General features: G+C 38.0%; 3 protein-coding genes across 3 annotated transcripts; 1 reads left to right on the forward strand and 2 right to left on the reverse strand.

Annotated features, from left to right (window-relative positions):
* Positions 1-272: 272 nt before the first annotated feature.
* LOC143446774 (uncharacterized) lies at positions 273-6,520 on the reverse strand. The gene is made up of 16 exons (XM_076946565.1): positions 6,304-6,520; positions 5,989-6,098; positions 5,610-5,820; positions 5,318-5,508; positions 4,591-4,810; positions 3,788-3,914; positions 3,440-3,678; positions 3,128-3,272; positions 2,848-3,037; positions 2,524-2,751; positions 2,163-2,332; positions 1,750-1,926; positions 1,504-1,671; positions 1,124-1,235; positions 859-1,028; positions 273-738 (listed from the first exon to the last, which is right to left on the reverse strand). The coding sequence occupies exons 1-16, from the start codon at positions 6,488-6,490 to the stop codon at positions 504-506; spliced, it is 2,880 nt and encodes a 959-aa protein (XP_076802680.1). The 5' UTR covers positions 6,491-6,520; the 3' UTR covers positions 273-503.
* A 704-nt stretch (positions 6,521-7,224) lies between these two features.
* Positions 7,225-14,455, reverse strand: LOC143446773 (coiled-coil domain-containing protein 154-like). Its single transcript, XM_076946564.1, has 19 exons — positions 14,136-14,455; positions 13,342-13,438; positions 13,021-13,239; positions 12,764-12,937; positions 12,484-12,623; positions 12,148-12,250; positions 11,802-11,948; positions 11,503-11,660; positions 11,295-11,438; positions 10,950-11,130; positions 10,726-10,824; positions 10,388-10,523; positions 9,960-10,195; positions 9,448-9,665; positions 9,050-9,227; positions 8,478-8,763; positions 8,291-8,374; positions 7,966-8,061; positions 7,225-7,831 (listed from the first exon to the last, which is right to left on the reverse strand). Exons 1-19 carry the CDS (start codon positions 14,366-14,368, stop codon positions 7,617-7,619), a joined length of 3,144 nt encoding a protein of 1,047 aa, XP_076802679.1. The 5' UTR covers positions 14,369-14,455; the 3' UTR covers positions 7,225-7,616.
* A 3,514-nt stretch (positions 14,456-17,969) lies between these two features.
* On the forward strand, positions 17,970-19,189 carry LOC143445325 (M-phase phosphoprotein 6-like). The gene has a single exon (XM_076944354.1). The coding sequence runs from the start codon at positions 18,336-18,338 to the stop codon at positions 18,849-18,851; it is 516 nt and encodes a 171-aa protein (XP_076800469.1). The 5' UTR covers positions 17,970-18,335; the 3' UTR covers positions 18,852-19,189.
* Positions 19,190-19,619: the final 430 nt, after the last annotated feature.

Raw genomic sequence — 19,619 nt, forward strand, 5'->3', positions numbered from 1 at the left:
AATAGCCTGGCTGTGGCCTGCTGAGGATATATAAGCCCTTGATGTTTCAAGGTGATCGGAAAAGATTGCTCACAAGTTGGTATAAGCTGATGTTACAACCAATGGCACCATGTGCTGTGTAGCGTTTGTTTCTTACCTGTTGTTGAAATGCTGGTTGAAATGTTGAAATGTGGTCATGTTTATCTTACATGAGTTCAACCTTATTAACTGCACAAACCGATTGTAATTATGTAATTTTGTCGGTTAACATAGATTGCATAATAAAGTTAAATTAATGAATCAAGCACGCGAAAAACAGCGGTTTATCCGCACAATTGGAAGTAATTTCAAACGTGACGATATTCTGACTTCAAATTTTTTATTGTCAGGTTAAGCCTGTTTAGCAGTAGGCTATGTTTGTTGAAAAGTATACATTTGCAAGGCTATAGCGTCGGTAAAATAACAATTCTACAAAACAATGTAACAAATACAAAATTTATGTACATTTTGGTGTTTGTGATGCCTCAAAACTTAGTGCGTGAGTCTTTTTCAACTACACATCTTGAATTGACGTAGCCTTCTGTTGAACTTTTAGACGTCATTATGACGCCATCAGCATTGCCGTTATCCCTAGCTTGATTTTGCCGTTTTCCTTGAGAACTACATCCCCCATTTCGATCCCGGCTTTCTTCGGTGCAAGAGACATTTCCAGAAAGAGAACTCACGTTTGTATAATTATTTTCACGTTCCAGTTTGGACCTATATGAAATAATTTTATTTTCAAATAAAATGAAGGCCTAGGCTTTTTATAACGTAATCAAATGCGTCACGTCTACTACAAAGAGGAATGTTTTCCATCTCGGTTTAAACCTTTCATACCTGCGGCACCATATAGAAACTGCAATGAGCGACACAATCATCGCACAGGTGAGTACGCCACCCAACACGGCATAAAGAACAACAAACTCAATTGACATCCATCGTTGAATGCCGGTGTTTTCCCTTAAACCATTGTCAGAGCTAATTATCGCAGATGGCAAGGTCTTGAACTAAATAAGATATTTCAAGCATCATAACGTTCATTGCGGAAAATCGTGGTTGAACTTTTCACTCTGCTGACTTTCTTATCAAGTGACTGTTTTACCCTGAAGCAGGTTTCTCTGACGTCATGCGACCCGTGAACGCTTGATGTCGTCTGTGTTGTGACACACGTCATATACGGAGTATCTGGTGTGAGATCAGTGATGTTGGTTTTTCTGCTCAACATATTTTGTTGGATTTAGTTGCTAGCTTATTTAACTTAATTGCAGCAAACTGTAAAACTTATGTTTTATTATATGAGCTTACCCCACTAAATGAGCAACTCCTACAAAAGTAAACACATTTTAAACAACAGAGTTTCAAAGAAAACCCCTATCTAAATTTCTTTATCACTTATGTAGCAAATTGTGTTTTGAAAACATAGTAACAATTGCAATTGCACATATGCAAGAATCCTTTTTTTACTTCTTATGAATATGGTACCTTTTGTGGGGATTCACCATGAAAGTTTTCTCTCTTCCGCCGTCTAACGGTATGTACGACACTTTATTGTGGACTTTCACATCGTCTGACGCCAACATTGCCACGTAAGGCAAAGTCAGAGTAGCTGATGTACAGGTAACGTATACAACGGCGCTAGCTACACAATGTCTAAAACAAATGTTAAAACTGACACAGCACAGTCGTTTTGATAGGAAAGTCAATAAGACAGTTGTAATTGAAAGTCACCTAAAATCTCCCAGTCTTAAGTAGTCAATTCTCTTTCCGGTTAGTGATGAAGGTGAAGTGCAGATTATTTTCTCCCTATCCTTGATTTCTATGGCAGCTCTCTCGCCATCTATTCCCAGGGCAAACCATTGCAACTCACAATCACATCGCCAAAGATTTTTCGCCAAGTACAAAGTTCTAATGAGGATAGAAAAAGGTAGGTGATTAAGAGCAATGATTTTTTGTTTGAGACTACATCGTGTTTCCCACGAAATGTCGATAGTAATTCCACTTCAAGCTTATTTTCCGTAAAATCCAAAGCTTTCTTCAAGTGCAATTAAGAATTTAAGTCAAGCCACGGTTAATCCAACGTATAGCACGTACTATTAAAAATATTACAACAGCTGAAGCGTTTGTGCTTAAGGGAGATTTACCTTAGAGCTGGAAGGGCTGGAAATAACTTGGTGACGTCATCGGTTTCAAGCTTCATGCCATCTAAACGCAGTTCTTGTAAGTTGTTGAGTCCTGTAAAATCCTTCAAGGAAATTTTATTGATGGGGTTTCCGGTTAGCTTTAGAATTTGAAGCTGCGGCATTTTCCTGACCTAAGTGAAAAGATATATAAACACGTTTATGAAAACTATAGTTAATTATAACATTACCAAGAAAACCACAAACCATTACCACTATAATGTTTCCACAAAAAAAAGCATCTTCAGGTAACATATATATCATTTACACTAAGGCCTTCATTCAACGCTAAAACGTAATCTCTATTGTCAACTTCATTATTTACCACGGATGGTACTGAAGTTAAGTTATTATCCATGGCAAGATGAAGGTGTTGTATCTTATCCATGTTTCCAAATACGCTCTCAGGAAGTTTTGTTAAGCCTAAACTTCTCAAAAGCACCATTTCCAAGCCTTCAGGTCCCTCAAATGCTCTGTCTGGTAAGTTTCCGATAGGATTATTGCATAAGCCCAAAACTCGAAGTAATGGATTCATTTCGACGTTTGGGGGTGCCTGCAAAACATTATAATGTATACAGGAAATGACTGCTTTAAATAGAACAATACTTCCACAGATTACATTAAATAAACTATCACTTGCCCTACTCACAGTCAACTGGTTGAAAATAAGCCACAGTTCTTCCAGGTTATGAAGCTTTGCAAAGGCTTTGCTGCAGATCCTTGTTATGTTATTGTTCTTGAGCGAGATGATTTTTAAATTCTTATTTGCTGAGAAGGTTATTTCGTCTATGGTTGCTATTTGATTGTGATCTGCAGTGAAAACTTCAAGCTGGGGAATTCTATGCAACAACAGACAATTTTTTAAGCCTATACAAGCATAAAACTCAGAGTTTAAATTATTTTAATGTTAGATTAATTACTGGTCTTACCGTCTCAATGCGTTGGGATTTATTTGCTTCAAGCTATTGTGACAAAGATGCAAATTTTCCAGGCCACTGACGTTTGCGAAAACGTCATCATCAATCTCTGTAACACTATTGCCACGGAGATTTAATGTAGTCAGTTTTGAAAGGCCTAAGATACAATATAGACAATTGCAAAAGATAAAACCGAAATGCAAAGGGTGCAAGTTTTTTCTAATGATTAAAAATATTCCCAAGCAGGTAAAATTCTTCATATAACCGGATAATGGTTGGAAAAAAAAACATTAGCAACAGGTTTTCATACATCGGTCAAAGCACCTGTAAAATCTTCCCTCTCCAACTGGGATATGTTATTAAATGAGATGTTTATAGATTGCAGGTTAACCATTGATGACAATTTGACGTCCGAAAGTTGCGTAAAGTTGTTACGAGAAAGCACCAATGACGAAAGGGAAGTAATATCTCCAAATTTTTCTTTGTCGACAACCGAAATCGAATTACCAGCAAAGTTAAGTTTTTGTAAGTTGATGCTTGGTAGTTTAGGAACCTCAGTCAATCTGCGAGTAAAATCAGTAACGCAACCATCAATAAAGTTTATAAGAATAAACTTTCTGGCAACAGTTTCTCAACCACAAAGAGAAGAAATCTCAGAAGCGTAAAAACTACCTGTTATCTTGCAAGTTTAATTCTGTCAGACCCGGTAAGTTAGAGAACACATCGTCATCGATATCAGAAATTTTATTTTTGCTGAGGTCGAGAGTTTTTAACATGGGAGTTCCCCTAAATGCATCACCTGTAAAAAAACCACAACTGGTTAGTCCAATGTTTTTCAAAATGTTTCAAAATGGAGGATGGGAATACTTCGGTCCGCAGCATGCGAATTAAGACTTAATGTAATATATCCTTTACAGCTTTTCATTTTTCAATCATACAAGAAACACAGTAAATCATTCGATGTATTTATAAGACAGTGGCAGTAGCCTAAAAAATGTTCTATAAGAATTCTTCGTCAAAGCTTTTATGGAGCATGCCCTCGAACCCCCTTACTTTGTTGCACGTCCGGTGCAAAATGCGCTTCAGCAAGTGATATCTCTTACACGGCTGCTTTTTTGAAGATAAGAGCAAGAAGACATAATATAATATTCTACTGAGTAACTTTGGGATATCGCAGTTAGTTGTTGTGTCAGAGCGCTTGTTGTACATGTGAGTGGCTGACCTACTCGATGTACAACAACCATTGACAATCAAGCTCTCCAGTATATAGAAATTTTACATTTTATTCTGTCGACGTTGAAGGGAACCATGGTTGGTCATAAAGGATAGCCTACTTTTGAAAATCAACGTGTTGCTTTAAAAATAAAAAACGTTTGGAAAACACTATGTTCGTCGATTTAGCAACAATGCGACATTGCTGATATATGTTTTCTTTTGTAATGCAACATAGATGAGATTGATAGGAAAAAGTTTACCTTGCAAATTTTCAATTTCATTATCGTTTATTGTTAGTTGAGTGAGGGTGGAGAAATTCATAGTTGTCATTGTCGATGCCCTAATTTTGTTTCGACCAGCATATAACTCTTCGAGATTGACAAGACCCGACATGCTGGACGGTAATTCGTCCAGACCAACGTTTGTCATCGAGAGAACCCGGAGATATTTGAAAGGAAGAAATTCATCTTGTCTGAATGCCTTGGTAAATATCACACTTTGACATAGGTTGCATTTCGTATATATAAAAAACTGGAATTACAACAAGATCTTTGCAACTATTAAAAGCAGTTATTAAATAAGTATCAAACCTCTAAATTTAGAAATTATTGATTCTACATAACATCATGCTAGCTACCATGTTTAGAGTACAACAGCAGCTCTACAAACGGGAAAGAACAATATAGTCAGTTACAGTCATTTTATAGGGAAACGTTGCGTTTGTGTGAGTTTGTATGTTTTTGGTCTTAAGGCACTTTGTACTTGGTACACCAGTGTGCCTTCTCACATAACTTTTGCCACTAATTAATAACAGTTTAAAGTTTGAACGCAATTTTTCCTATAAAGTAAGGTTTCTGTTTGTTTTGTTTTTTAAGGTATGCTTAATTCTTTTGATCCACAGTCTTAGACTAAATCAAGCTAAATTTGTACTGTAAGTACAATTTGATACACAGTATTAGAGGCCTTGTGTCTTTTGACCTGCCTTACCCGAAAAGGATTGTGGCAAATGCTCAGACTTGTTAACTGCGTCATCGCTTTCACCACCTCAGGTATTTCACGAAAATTGTTCGCGACGAGGTTTAAGGTGACGTAATTACTGACGTCATTTGGGAAAGCACCGCGGGGCAAAGATGAGAGCTTGTTTGCACTTAGTTTGAGTTCAGCGAGTTCATTATTTTCTGAAAATGAAAAAGTTTATTTTCAAAAAAGGGATGAAAGTAATTAAGAAGCATCCGGTAAGATGATGCCATATTGTTAGCCGTAATTGCCAAAATATTACCTTTAAAAGCTCCAGTCGGCACAGAATCGATTGTATTGTAGGAAATGCAAAACTTCTTCAATTTGGGATTGGATTGCAGCTTTGGCAATTCAGAGATTTTATTCTTGGCCAAATATAGTTCCTCAAGATTGGGAAGATCAGAAAAGACTTCATCCTCTATCATATATAGATTATTTTCTGGCATCGATAACTTACGAAGTTTGGGGCAACCCTGCATGTTACAGACGCTGCTGTTAATTGGATAAGAACTAAGTTACCTCGAGATTCAGGTAAAGTACAATAGAACGCGCAGATAATCAAAATGTGGTCGATACAATTTCACCGTTCATCAGTATTATGTGACTGTAAATCAATTGCGCAATCAAAGTTTTAACTTAACCTTAAATGCTCCGTTTTCAAGGAAGTAGATTTTGTTTCCATCCAAAATTAGTTCCTCCAAATGTGGGAAATGTTTAAGCGAGTTTGGTGGGATATTCAGTATGTTGTTCTCTAAATCGGCAAGTATACAAAACAGTGAAATATAGTCCATACAGCTGCTGATAATGTCTCATTGTAATGAAATACAAGATAATGCAACACCAAAGTTGTCAACCTTTTCGGTTGTCAATTGTTTTAAGTTGTCAAACATATTGCTCTCACAGAAATGTTTATTTTTTATAAGCGCTTTGAACAATATAAACTTAGGCATACGAACCTGATAGATCGAGAACTGTAAAGTTTGTTGTATGCTTCATTTGTGGAAAATTCCGAGCAGCTGGTATCTGGCAGGACATGATTGTTCCTTCGCATTTACATGCACTTGGACAATGAGCTTGACCTTTTCCAAAAATTGCAAACAGCAGAACCAACCGAAGGTATGACGTAATGTTATTACAGGTCATTGTAAGCTCTGTGGGCTTTCTATTTTTACCCCTAATTCTTTTGTAAAAAGTTTAGATATTTTTCTTTTTAATTTTACTTCGCATAAGAATCAAACCGTGCTTAAATCTCTTGTCTGTTCCTGTTTAATGTCAAATACCTTCACTATGCTCCAAACGTGGTTAGACCGAAATAAACTTGTCCTTTTCTGACTATTGTACATTATCAACACAAACCAACCAATTTTAGCGCATCTCATAAATCGCTTTTCAGCTCTTGCGTGGTAAGTCTCGATTAATCGCAAACAACATAGTAGGTGTCTATTAGAAAGTACAACTTAGTGTGAATGGTACCAGTTTTTCAAGGGAAATCTGCTCTACACTGGTTTTATCATTTTAGACAACAAGACCTTCTTCCTTCATTTTCTTCAATTTATGCTTTTCCAAGTCATTCTTTGAATGTTTTCAATTGAACGCAACCAACGCCGCAAGCTGAGCCTAAATACTTATCTTAGGAAACTATTTGTCCAGTTTATGGTTGAAGTACAGCCCAAATTTAACAAATTAAACGACATTCGTATAAAAGAAGCTTTTGAATTTACAAGCACCCTTGATGGATCCCATCCTCAAGGGCCCTCCTGCCTGGATGAGGCTGTGGTAAACTAGTTTTTGCTCTTAAATCACCGCTGTCAGAGAGGATTCCTTTTTGTTACATTCTGAGCGTTGAGATGACTCTTGTCGAAATATCTTTTCGATTATTTCATTTTTTGTTATTTATATGGAAAACGATGAAAAACTTTTAAAAACAGTGCATTTTAAAGTAAAAAGTCTAAGTTAGTATGATGCTCTAAAATAAACAAACGTTTACAATTGGTCTATTCACAGTGCAAGTGTGTTGTAAAAAAGCGTCCGAAATATTTTACAAGCAGCAGGTAAAGAGCAATACCAGTGAAACATATCAACCTATTGGGCAACTGAAGCCTATGCAATAATTGTTTAACTTATGACACGAAATGCTCAAAAGACGTAAGAAATGAAGAACTGAAACATATTGGGCAAAGGTAAATGGCACTCAGTGTTGTGCGCTGGTAAAGTAACGCTGGTGAACTTTTTCTCTACTTTCAACCATATCACTCGTGCCCGAACTTTCTTATCGCCGGCCTTCCATATCGTAAGATTGTCCGCCACCTGTTGTTGGATGACGTTTCGCTCGGCTGCGACTAGCAGTGGATATTTTACTCGCCGTACTTTCTCCGCCAGGTGACGCGCTATTGACGTTTTTGAGGTTTTCTCTAGAATCGGAAGGTGAAACTCTCTTATTGCTTGTAGTTGATTTCGCTGCACTCCTTCCAGCAACAGAGGATTCTAATGCATACAACACACTCAATCGTTTACTCTTTTAGAATGTAGATGACATCTGCTGTTAGAACAAAGTTTGAAATGTGATAATTTAGAAAGTTTTTGGCATGTATGTAATTTAAACACGATCCCACACTGACGTGATTGCTTGCGACGCTTGGCTGATTCCGACGATTTTTCTCGTGATAGATTTGATAATGCAGATGAAATTCCAGAGCCATTTGAATTGCGTACACCTTAAAAATTGTGAAACGCAGAAAAAACATTCATAATCACAATAGGCTATAATTCATGAAAACATTTTGAATTGAAAAATTCAAAAACTCCGGCGGAATTATCATTTGATCAGCCGGCGAGCTTATTACAGATGTGAGAGCCTACTACAAGCCTACTCAAACATTGCAACTACGTAGGCTTTATTTGATTTTATGCCTTTTGAGACAAACTGATACAATCTTTACCAACCTTGAGAAGAGCCGTTGTTACTTTTTGCCGAAGGTTTCGGCGCATTATCCATTGATTCGCCAACACTTTGTGTTCTAACGTCATCTGGTTGAAATAAAAAATGAAATAAATAATAAGTAGAGTTTATTAAAAAAGTGAGGGAAGTCCAGCTCTTCATGAAATTAACCGAGTTTGCCAAGATTCTAACCTCCGTCGGGGCGTTCCGAGTTCTCCTCTTGTTCACTTCTCCCATCTTTCTCGGGAACACCCGTCTTCCTCCCGCCATCTTCGATCACATTTTCCTGGTTATACCACGCCGCCTGTGGCTGCGAACTTGTCGGTTCACTCGTTGGTGTGACGTCATCAGTGATCACGTCAATATCTGATTCATCTTCGTGAAGAGAATGCTCTTCTTGTGGGGTCTTCGGCAAGTTATCCTTCGGCTCCTCTCTATCATCCATAGATGCGTTATCACCGTCAGAGATATTAGGGCGCTGAGGAAAAAAGGAATCAGTAAAATAAATGAACAAGCGAAAAGAGTTATCTTCACGCTTCTGCTGCGTAGTTTTGTGGAATTGTAAGATTGTAAGAATTGTAAGTTTTGTAGAATGTAATTGTAATTATAAGATGGCATTTGCATCATGAATTCATCGTATCTCGCTTGAAAAATATGTAGACTAGTCAGCGATACACGGACTTCCACCATAACTATGACAAAAACATTCCGAATACAAGTCGGAATTGATGTTTAAAAGCAGGAGTATAACCTCCTCCAGCTACCTCAGGGAGTTCAGCGTCCTGGGAGTGAGTCGGTACCCCTGCGCTTGGATTTGGGGATCCTTCATCAGGCGATGATTCTGTCGAATGAAAATCTTCCGATGGTGAAGATCTCACTTGTCGCTCTCTCTTTCTCCTCCTGTCTAGTAGACGGAGCCAACGCATCTTTATGTCGTGCCACCTGGTCGTTATACGGTCAGAATTACTCTAACAGAGGTCATTGTCTTTTCTCATTGTGTTATATGGTATACTATTGCGTGTTCGTGACGTAATGATGATGATAGAGAAATGCAAACATTTTAAAATCAGAATTTCATACAGAGCAAAACGCGTAGTACAATTTACTCATTATTAAACATTATCAAACTCATTATTATTATTCACTATCGGTGTGGGCCTACCTTGCACACTGATAAATCCCCCATTCATTAAGAAATGATGTTGGCGTCTTGACAAACGTTCGTCCAGTTGAATTATGTTGCCATAACAACGGTTGAACAGCTAACCTCAACTTCGCCAGATCTCGTTTAATCGAGCTGGTCTCTTCCATCCTCATCTTTGTCTCAGAATTAATGCGCACTCCGAGACTTCCGCGGATGTCATTTTGAAGACGTTCCAGCTATAAAACAAAGCGGTGTCACTCCTGTTTTAGGGCAACCGCACGACGAAAAAAGAGAGTTGATCATTAATACATCATAAATATGCTTTTATTGATATTATCTGGCTCAATGTGGACAGGTCTACAAATATCATTTAACAGTTAGCAAAGACGGTTTCACGCTTCGTACTCACCCAAACTCTATAGTAGAACTACCTCTAGTAACTATATAACAACACAGTATTGCAAGGTGTTACAATTGCAAGGTTATTTTAACAAGGAAGCAACCTGCGCTAAACCAACAACTTAGCCAACCTGTGCCAGAGTTCCTTGCAGTTGGATCCAGTCTTGAGACAGCTTTTCAACTCTCGTTCTTTCTTTCACCGTGTTGGAATTCAATTCTTCCGTTTTCTGACCAAGCTGCCGAATATCTTTCTTTATTGCGTCACTATCTTTAACTCGAGATTGGCATTCGAGAATAAGTTGTGCTTCCAGATCAGCTTTAAAGAGTTGTAATCTCTCCTGGGTCTCTCTAACTTCCTGAGGCAATTCTGTATTCGAAAAAAAGAGTTGCGAGTTTAAAACTGTAAGTAGCCAATGACAATGCAGTTATGCTGAGAAATAGTCTAAACTAGCACATAGTCTTAAAATTCGACAGACAAACTAATACGGTAATGCAGACAATAATGCGTAATACAGCAACACAAAGAAAAACAGTGAAGTTTGTTTTGTACGCTACCCACCTTTCAACACTTCCTGTATGGCGGTAATGTCCTTGTTTGTGGCTTCACGCCACTCTGTTGCACTGCGGAGCAGTTCGTTATGTTTTTCCTGGAGTGACGTTTCGAAGTTTCCCATTTTGGTGTCGATGGTCGTGTCCTGGAATGTGAGAACGTATTTGAATAAAAAGTGTTTGCTTTCTAAAAAAATAACTTAGGTAGCGTCGCAAGTGATTTAGCATATCAAGCTGTTGCAATTATTTCAACAAAAGCATGATTGAAAGAATAACCTATATCGGTAGGACTATACAGATGAAATTCCAAGATAAAATACACTCCGGTTTATAGATTTTATATCTTACCTGTTGGGTTATCCTCATTGAAATGGAGGTCATCCTTGCATCTACATCGTTCAAGGATCTCTTAAGGGTTTCCTCTGCCTCCAGCAAACGAGCTTTGATCTGCGCAGTAAAATGCATACCGCGTTAGGAGTATGAGGAATCTATATGGTGTTTCAGGACTACTTTGTTGGACGAAACTTCTCTTAATAAATCTGACTACAGCATATCACAACTGTTTCCCTTGCCTCTTTCATTAGAATTTCTCTGTCGTTTGAAGCCTGGAACTGGACTCCACCGATGGCTTGCTGCAAGGTCGACAAAGCAATGCGCAGTTGTTCTTGTACGCCTTCTACCCGCGTGTCTGTCCGAGACGCCTGGTCCTCCCGCTTTGTAATTTCCGCCACAAGAACTTTCTCCAGTGCCTTCCTGTATGGACGAGATAAAGATTAGCTCAGTCCTGTTCGTTTATGGTTGCCGCTAAAATGTCACATTCAGAGATCTTGAACTGAAAACCACTCTTTGAAAGTGACAAGAAGAAATAGTTGCCATAGTTACGGTTGCATATGCCAGCAGCGAGTGTTGAAGTTAACCTGTCATTGTGTATTTTCTTGTCCAATAGAGAGAGACATTGGTCAATCTTTTTATACTCAGAAGTTTGTCTGCTTCGATCGTTTCTTCTCAAATCTTTCATCGCCTGAATCTCTTCCAAGTACAGCTTCTGCTGCATATTCCACCTAAATCAAGGGATTCCGTTGAAACCGCGGTGGGCTAAAGACAATCTGAAATTCTGCATCTCACCGATTCTCATTATCTTCCCGTGTTTGCTTCTCGAATTCGAGTCTTGCTGTCTCTTCCTTTTCGAAGAGCTTCTCAACATCTATAAACTTCTTCAGCGCTTCCTCGCGGAGTCGAACTTCCTTTTGCAATAATTTCTCGCTCATCTCTTCGACGACAATCTGAAGAAGAAAAACGTGTTTATGACAATTTTTGCAGCACTATATTGTATTATAAAAACATCTAAACACCGCCCAAAAACATGCCAGCCGGTTTTAATGAAATTACTTCAAGTCTCGTTTGTAAAATCTTTGTTGCATTACCTGGATTTTCTTCTGCAGTTTCATCCTCTCATTCTCTTCTAGGTGATGATGCTCCTTCCTCGACTCCTCCAGAGATTGCAACTCCTCCTGTCTGCGGTGGGAGATGTCGCTCATATTGGACTGAAGATCAGACAGTTTCAAAGCAACCTGTGGACATCGTTAATCTTAAAAGTGTTTCTGTACAAACAAACAAACAATTTTGATAAACACATTAAAATGAACACGGTCGATAGGACAGGATAGATAGATCTATAAAAAGCAATGCATTCCTTCATTAAATCAATCAAGATTGCAATCACACACCACACATGCGATTTTTCCCTCTTTTTCTTTTTATAATTTCTACCTGTTGAACTTGCGATCTTGCGTCAGCTTCCGTCTGCGAGATCCGGTTTCGAAGTTCAATTACAGCATCCCTGCTTTCAGCCATTCGAGCTTCTAACATGTGTCTACAAAAGTAGGAAAATGCAAACCATTTGACATGATCTTAGAGATATTAACGGACGTCAAAACCAAAGGCTGGAAGTTTAATTTGATCAAAAAAACTTCAAAAGCTTTTGGTGGGTAATTAAAAAGCAGCGCAAATCACGACTCTTGCAAATTCAATTTAAAGGCAGTGTTAAAATTCACTTTAATATCTCCAAACTTATTAATACAAATACACATATTCGGTATAGTCCACCTGAGCTGAAGGTTGTTCTGTTCGGTCATGCTGTTCGTATCCTTTTGAAACCTTGCCTGCTGCAATGTCTGTTTTATTTCTTCTTCCAGGCGTTTGGTTCGCTGCTTTGTCTCGCTTTGTAGATGCGAAAACTCCATCGTCTAAATCAAAAATGATTTTACTGTTTTAATCTTCAGGAAATTACAATATGGAGCTAAGCGCTGGAAATATTTTCCAATATTTAAAATTTTATTCTCGTGCTGATCTTATTCCTCTGATGACCCGAATTAACAACACCGACCTGCACTTCAACTTTGCCTTTCATTTGATGAAATTCGTCGACGATGCTCTGAGAGGTTCGATCGTTCTTCTCCGAGCGCCTTAGCAAGTCATCAACCCGGTGCCTCAAGTCGCCGGTTTTGGAGTTTACAGAGTCTCTCTGCGAGTCTGCTTCCTTTTGGGTGTTAAACAAAGCCTGGAAAAAAGAACTTCGCTATCGTGACAACGCAACACAAGAATTCTGCAACACTGGCACTTTCAAAAGCTCAACAAATTCACCTGTTCCAGTTTCTTTGTGTGAGCCGTTAAGTGCTGGACGTTTTCTCTTTCGCGATGTAGCTTTTCCTCGGCTTTGCGTAAACGGGACGTAAGTTGACTGATCACGTCATTGCTGGATCGGATTGTGTCCATAAGCTCGCGCTGAACTTTCTTTTCCTCTTTGACCATTTCCTTTTTGGAAAATTCTCCAGCCCTTATGCTACTCTGCAGCCTGTAGACCTGGTTCGAGACGAAAAAAAAATTAAAATGAACGCACGGTCAAACAATTACAGAAGATGAAATTTATTGATAAACAAGGTATGTGATAGAATTAGTTACTACCTCCTCGAGAATGGCTTTGTTTGCTTCTTCCAAAAGGCTTATGCGGGACACAACACCTTGCACGTGAGCACCAAGACTTTCTTCGCTATCACGTGATCTATAATGATGACAAAAATTTAAGTTTGACGGGTCTCTTTTGCGCTTGAAATATTTTGATGCGGTAAGCTCAAACCTCAGACAATTAATACGTCGTTTCAATTTTGTGGATGTCCATCGTCGGCATTTATATATCGTAAAACGTAGTGCTGCATATAGCCGTTATTTTAACTTTATGCATTGTGGTAACCAGAGGTGGGCAGTACCGCGGTAGTTTTTCGGTATCGATACCGGTACCGTGGGTACTTTTTTCTAAAAGTATCGAATCCCTGTACCGAATTACTTTTTTCAAGAATTACAAGTCAGTCCGGGTACTCGGTACCTTCGAAATGATTACTTCAAGGTTTTGAGAAGTATGTTGTTTGAAACTTCATTTAAATTAAAACTTAATGCCAATTTTAGCACTTTTTCTTTTTTTTTCAATCTAAAAATGTCTAATAAAGTCGGAAAGAGTGAGTTCACATATTTTTTGAGCTGAAGTGACCTTTAGCGAGGTCATAGTATCGGCAAAAACTGCACTTGCAACAGAACCCACCGTACAAAAAGTATCGATATCGAGTATGGACAAAGTACCGAACTGCTTTTTTGAAATATTACCGAATACCGGAACCGTCGGTACATTTTTGCCAAGTACCCATGCCGTTACCGACGGTACTTTCAAAGTACCGACTGCTCGCCTCTGGTGATATTACTTATACCTTAATGACGTTCCGGCCCAGGTGTGATTTCCGAATCCTCTCAAATTCAGTTTGTTATTGGACGCAGTGAGTGGCACAAGTTGTTTGTTATTACTGTCTTCATCCAAGGTAGCCATGGTTGTGGCTATGTCATTTCCTGCTACGCTCGCTGTACCAGGTCTGCTGCCAAGACCAGGAAGAACCGCTAGCCTATGTCGGGCTGGTAACTGTCCAGCCATGCCCGCGACGCTCATTTCAAAGACAACTCAAACCCTAATATTTAAAACGCTCTAAACTCACTAAATCAGGTGTAAATTAGGCAAAAATCTTTAAATTATGACATCACTAGAAGCTAAGTGTGTTGTTATAATCACGTGTGTGAAATCAGTATTCCTCTTTTCGAACTGTTAACATGGCCAAATACTTGTAACAAAGGGCTTGTGTAAACTGATAGGCCTACTCCCTTGTAATTTACCTTACTTTGATTGGCGAAGTAATACAATCTAGCTAGCCATCGTATATTTTCCGTTACTGTATTTATGCTACTGCGCTGGACCTCAAACGTTGTTGTAAATATAGAAGATTGTATTTGTGCTTATGACAATAAAACAAAGCTTATATTTACACTTTGCTGTAACATGGGGTTACCTAAGCCCTAAGCCTAAGGTTTCAAACTTTTGGCACAATCGCTATATTTTAATTCCTGTGCAGAAAAAGTAATTAATAACCGGCTTATCTAATTGCTATCACTAACGTTATTTCGTTGCCAACAGAAAAGTCAATATCAGAGTCATCAACGGCAATAAATTATAACAACTCCTGTTCTGTTTGTTTTCTTCGTTTTATCTCTGCTATTGCTTTTTCTTGACTAGCCCAGGAATTATTCTTTGCGTAACAATTAGCTCCTACACAGAAGCAAAAGCTGTTATGTTTGTAACACTACGTTTCACAGTTATATATGGGGTACAAATCGAGCTACAGCGCTTTCGATGGTCCTTGAAACGACGCAGACAAAGTAGCTCTTTCACGCGATATAACCCAAACACAATCGCCTTCAAACCTTCACCTACAAACGCTCGCCTTCGTTATTAGACTATTTCTGAAACAGATCCATCAGAAACATGGTACAGTATTTGTATTCTTTTGTTTCTAGAACCTAGCCTGTGCGCTTGGCTTTGTTTATTTACGACTTCGGCGACCTAATTAATTATTTACCTGAGCCAAATGGCACGACTATAACCGTCACTAGCAATAGACCACACTCACATCCAAGATTTCATGTTACCGGTATATTGATAATTTATTTTATTGGAATAATGTATGAAGAGTACAAATAAATTAAATGTTGTCATAAGAATAAATAAATTACGTAACTGAAAACTTAGAACTATAGACTTTGAAAACTTAAATTTTGTAATAATAAAAAGAAAATGTAAATGGTGCAAAATTACATGGTAATTTGACAGATTCTTTGTTAATGCCAATCTTGTGTTTAACTGAAGTTGCAGATGTCAGCGACTGCAGGTAGATAAAAATTTTGAAATAGTGCAGTGATGGAATGCGCTGGCGAAATACCATCGGGGCACAAGAACTCTGTAGTCAGTCATAATGATATACATTACAACAATTACGTATTCGAAATTTAACCTGATTAATTAGTTAACATATTTGTTGGCTTATATTTTTGCCTTATACACCTGTGCTTGAAACCGTAGTCGGCAAAGTGCATAAGCTATTACGACGCAATAAATTTGGTACTCCACTCTGATATTTTAATTTCCAAAAACAGTAAAAGATACATGTGGCATTTTGACGTGTTTCGTTTACATTTTACAATAACACTTTATCACATCTCTCGAGTACAATAAAAATACTGTAAAGCTAATAATCATTTAGGCCTTAGGGGATTACCCTTGTTTAATGTCAGCATATGCCAATCGCAGAAAGGTTTGCCACGCTGCAGGCCATGTTTCCAATTTCGATGTTTGCAACGTTCAATGTTGTTGAAACTATGTCATAATATAGGCCTAGCCTAGTATGAAAGTAAAACTTTGTAGAAAACCTAAGATAAACACGATCTGAGATCAAAATTGATCCGAGTTTTAGCAAACCGCCCTAAATATATCAACAAGATTAGGTACGGTAACGAACATGCAAACATGTGGAGAGTGACGTCTGTGATAATGTTTGAGTCAAATTGTTATTGTATTCACGAAATTGTTCATTAATGAAACTATGAGTTAATTCTTGTTATTTTATGTGATTTCCATGCTTAACTTTAATCATTTAATGCTATCATTTAATTTAAGTACCATTCGGCTATTCCCTTTAAGTTCGTGTGAAGTTAAGTTTGTCATTGGGATTAGCGAAGGAGGTCATTCTTCGATAGTAGAGAACGTGTTGTGTGTACGCTCTGTGTGAGCCGATATTACAAGCATCAACTTATTACAACGTCAAACCATAGATCACTATAAAATAAATAGTGGTGGTTTTACTGTAGCCTAGTATATGGTCAAACCCTCCCGGAAAGCTTGTATGATGCGCCGGAGAACTCACCGATTTTCTAGCGCAGAATTACGAATTACTGTATATTCTAAGTACCGGTATTAGGCCTGCATTCTGACATTAGCTTGGCCGTGGCGAAATTTTGGTATATGGTATGGTATGATAATCTTTTTCCTTGGCCTGAGAAAAGTCTTTGCACAACTTACACTCGGCGATGATTCCTCATTGCTCAAGCCCAGTTACCAAGCTGGCATTTGTGCAAGTTCCATATTGTTACACATTTTTTATTTTGTTTTTTATTGATTTTATTGCCCGAATTTAGAACTGTCCCCCAGATCCACTGAACAGGAGCAAGTGTCGTTAATGCTTTGCCCAAAGGCATTACAATGGCATGGCGTCACTGGGTGGTATCGAACATACGAACTCTGAGCCGCATTTATTATGAGGCCAGCGCTCGAACCACTCGACTACCGAGCCGACAATGGCATTGGCATTGCGTTATCGGCGCACTGAAAGCAAACTTTTCAGCAGTAGGGGCGTCAAAATATTGTTTGAAAGACTGTAAGGCTAAAGACTGGGTGCCAAACTCAAATCTGCCGCATTGGAAAATTTGAGTAAGATGCGTGCAGTACTAGTAGATCAAAGTTGAGCTTAGCCAAATCATTTCAAATAGGTTGTCCTTAATCTCTTGCGCAGTCCTGAGCAATGGACATGGCTAGGTCATTGTCCTCTAACGTTGGTATTGTGCTAGTGGCATTCTTTTCCGCCTTTTACTGACATTGAGGTAGCAATTAAGAAACAGTAATACAGGTACTCAAAAGTTTACATTAGAAAACTGCAATCGTTGAACACCATCCAAGTTCATTTGACATCAGGTTTATGGATGTGTAATTATAATGCACCACACAGTACTTTTACGTTGTTACAAATTCACATTGATTCTTGTGAAGTCACGATTATTGTGCCATTTGTATGCAAACAATTCAAGCTGCTTGCTGCTGCGGACCGTGCTCAAAGTCTCAGAGCACCTCTTGCCGCTCACAAGTTTGACACCTTTTTGGACTTTACTGTTAAACCTTTGCTGACCACATGGAATGACTTGGCGGACCACATTTGGCCCACAGGCCAGAAGATTGACACATAATATGCTGTAACGGCTATGGCCATAGTGGTAAGTGTGGTAGTTGCATGCACGAGGCTCATCAATGTGCACATAAACTTTTGTATACTTACGCCGGTTTATAATAAATAAACAAATAAAAACTGGTTGTTGCGCACTTTTATAAGTTAGAATTATCGATAAGATTTACCTGTGTTGTTTCAAAATTTACATGTGCATGGGTGAAAATTTTGTGGCACATCAGATTAAAATGAGTGGCTCATTAGTTAGCCACACATTGCAAAATTTCCCATGTGAGTAGTGTATATTTTAAGTTATTGGCCTACTCACCATGACTTGTCAGCTGGCGTTGCTTCCCTAAAAAGTATATTTATGTTCATTTAAAGATAGGGTCAGGTAGCCAACATAACAATTAAAAATAAATGATTTTGTAGGAGTGATTTGATTCTTTGTGTGTGTCCTGTTTTCTATTGTGATTTACCTTTTGTTTGTTTTATTGAACAGAATTATGTAAATATATTTTTCTGCTGATTGCAAACACTTCAGCTAAACAATAGTACTAAGGAGAGAAGTGATTTAGTGCACAACTGGACAAGATGACGCAGGAAAAAGGAACTGCAACAAAACTTTCTTTGAATCTTCGAAAAATGAAGTTTATGCAGCGATGTATGAGTGAAAATGAACGCCAGGAGTTGGAAGAAAGTGACAAGATCATCACGAGTGAACACTGGGAACTCGATCTTCCTGAGATGCTAGAACACGAAAGCAGATTTGTACATATTCCCAGCATAACACACTTTGAGCCTTGTCGGCATGGAAGATTGTCGTTTGGAGGATATAACAAAGCCATTGAAAAGTTAATGAAAGAGCTCGAACAACCTAAAGAAATTGATGACGATGGACACAACAGTGACCTTTCTATTTCTGACGATGAGATGGCAGAACGTTATTCATCACTCGTCGGCACCGTTGGTAATAAATTTAAAGCAAATTCAAAGCAAAGCACAAAGAAAGGGCGTAAATTAGAACCATTGGCTGAAGACAAGGAGCAAAGCTTACAAGTTAAAAGGACAAAATTAGATAAAAGAGGATTCATGAAACCTTCTGTTTAGCAATTCTTCACGTATTCATTTCTGTTTTTTATTTGTTTTTTTGCTGGATCCAATGCATAGAATACTTTTTAATGTAGAACATATTCATATTAAAATTTTAGGAGTCTTAACTTTTATTTTCATTGTTTTACGTATTTAAATTAAGTATATAATAAATCTAACTTCACAGACATCGCTAGTTGCTATTATATTAGGTTGCTTATTTTTAGGCTTAAACACCGTGCTATTTCTACATTGAGGGTTCTTGTCTATGTATACTATGGCCTAATCTTTACAATTGCAGTAGCTAATTAGCTGCTTCAATTAATTTTAACTTGATGCAAAAATTTTTTTTCAGATTTTCTATTATTATCTGTTATTTAAAAAAAAATTGACAAATATCCAGATGCGGCAACGCTTTTACACTGTGATTACCGCAAATCTATGATTCATGGGATGACTCAATACCATGGCAATTTGTTTTGCCATATCTCCCTGAAATGCGAGAACATGAAAGCATATGTGTACCCGTACCCACATAACAATTCAATGGTGGAATCTTGTGGATATGGAAGGCTATCTTTATAGTACTGTACTACAGCAGCAAAGTCAAACAAATTTTCTTTGGGTAGGTTGGGTTCAAGATATATAAAAGTTTATGACAATGTGTTTTCGAGATATATATTTTGCAGCATTGTAAATCAATATACAAGCCATATTACAAAATGACCAGGTTAATATGACCTGTCATTGGTGTTGTCAAGTGCAATTATACTTGACTAGATCGAT

Source organism: Clavelina lepadiformis, chromosome 2 (genome assembly GCF_947623445.1).
Source record: "Clavelina lepadiformis chromosome 2, kaClaLepa1.1, whole genome shotgun sequence".
NCBI classification, from domain to species: domain Eukaryota; kingdom Metazoa; phylum Chordata; class Ascidiacea; order Aplousobranchia; family Clavelinidae; genus Clavelina; species Clavelina lepadiformis.

Bases quoted from the DNA above. Each gene is read 5' to 3' on its own strand.
- LOC143446773 (XM_076946564.1), bottom strand. From the start codon at position 14,368: ATGAGCGTCGCGGGCATGGCTGGACAGTTACCAGCCCGACATAGGCTA. The intron at 10,825-10,949 runs GCAAGGGAAACA...TTTACTGCGCAG, and splicing joins GAGAAATTCTAATGAAAGAG to ATCAAAGCTCGTTTGCTGGA. The intron at 9,228-9,447 runs GTAGGCCCACAC...TATAACGACCAG, and splicing joins GGGATTTATCAGTGTGCAAG to GTGGCACGACATAAAGATGC.
- LOC143446774 (XM_076946565.1), bottom strand. From the start codon at position 6,490: ATGACCTGTAATAACATTACGTCATACCTTCGGTTGGTTCTGCTGTTT. The intron at 5,821-5,988 runs GTTAAGTTAAAA...TGTAACATGCAG, and splicing joins TTGAAAACGGAGCATTTAAG to GGTTGCCCCAAACTTCGTAA. The intron at 739-858 runs GTATGAAAGGTT...TATTTCATATAG, and splicing joins GTTTCTATATGGTGCCGCAG to GTCCAAACTGGAACGTGAAA.
- LOC143445325 (XM_076944354.1), top strand. From the start codon at position 18,336: ATGACGCAGGAAAAAGGAACTGCAACAAAACTTTCTTTGAATCTTCGA.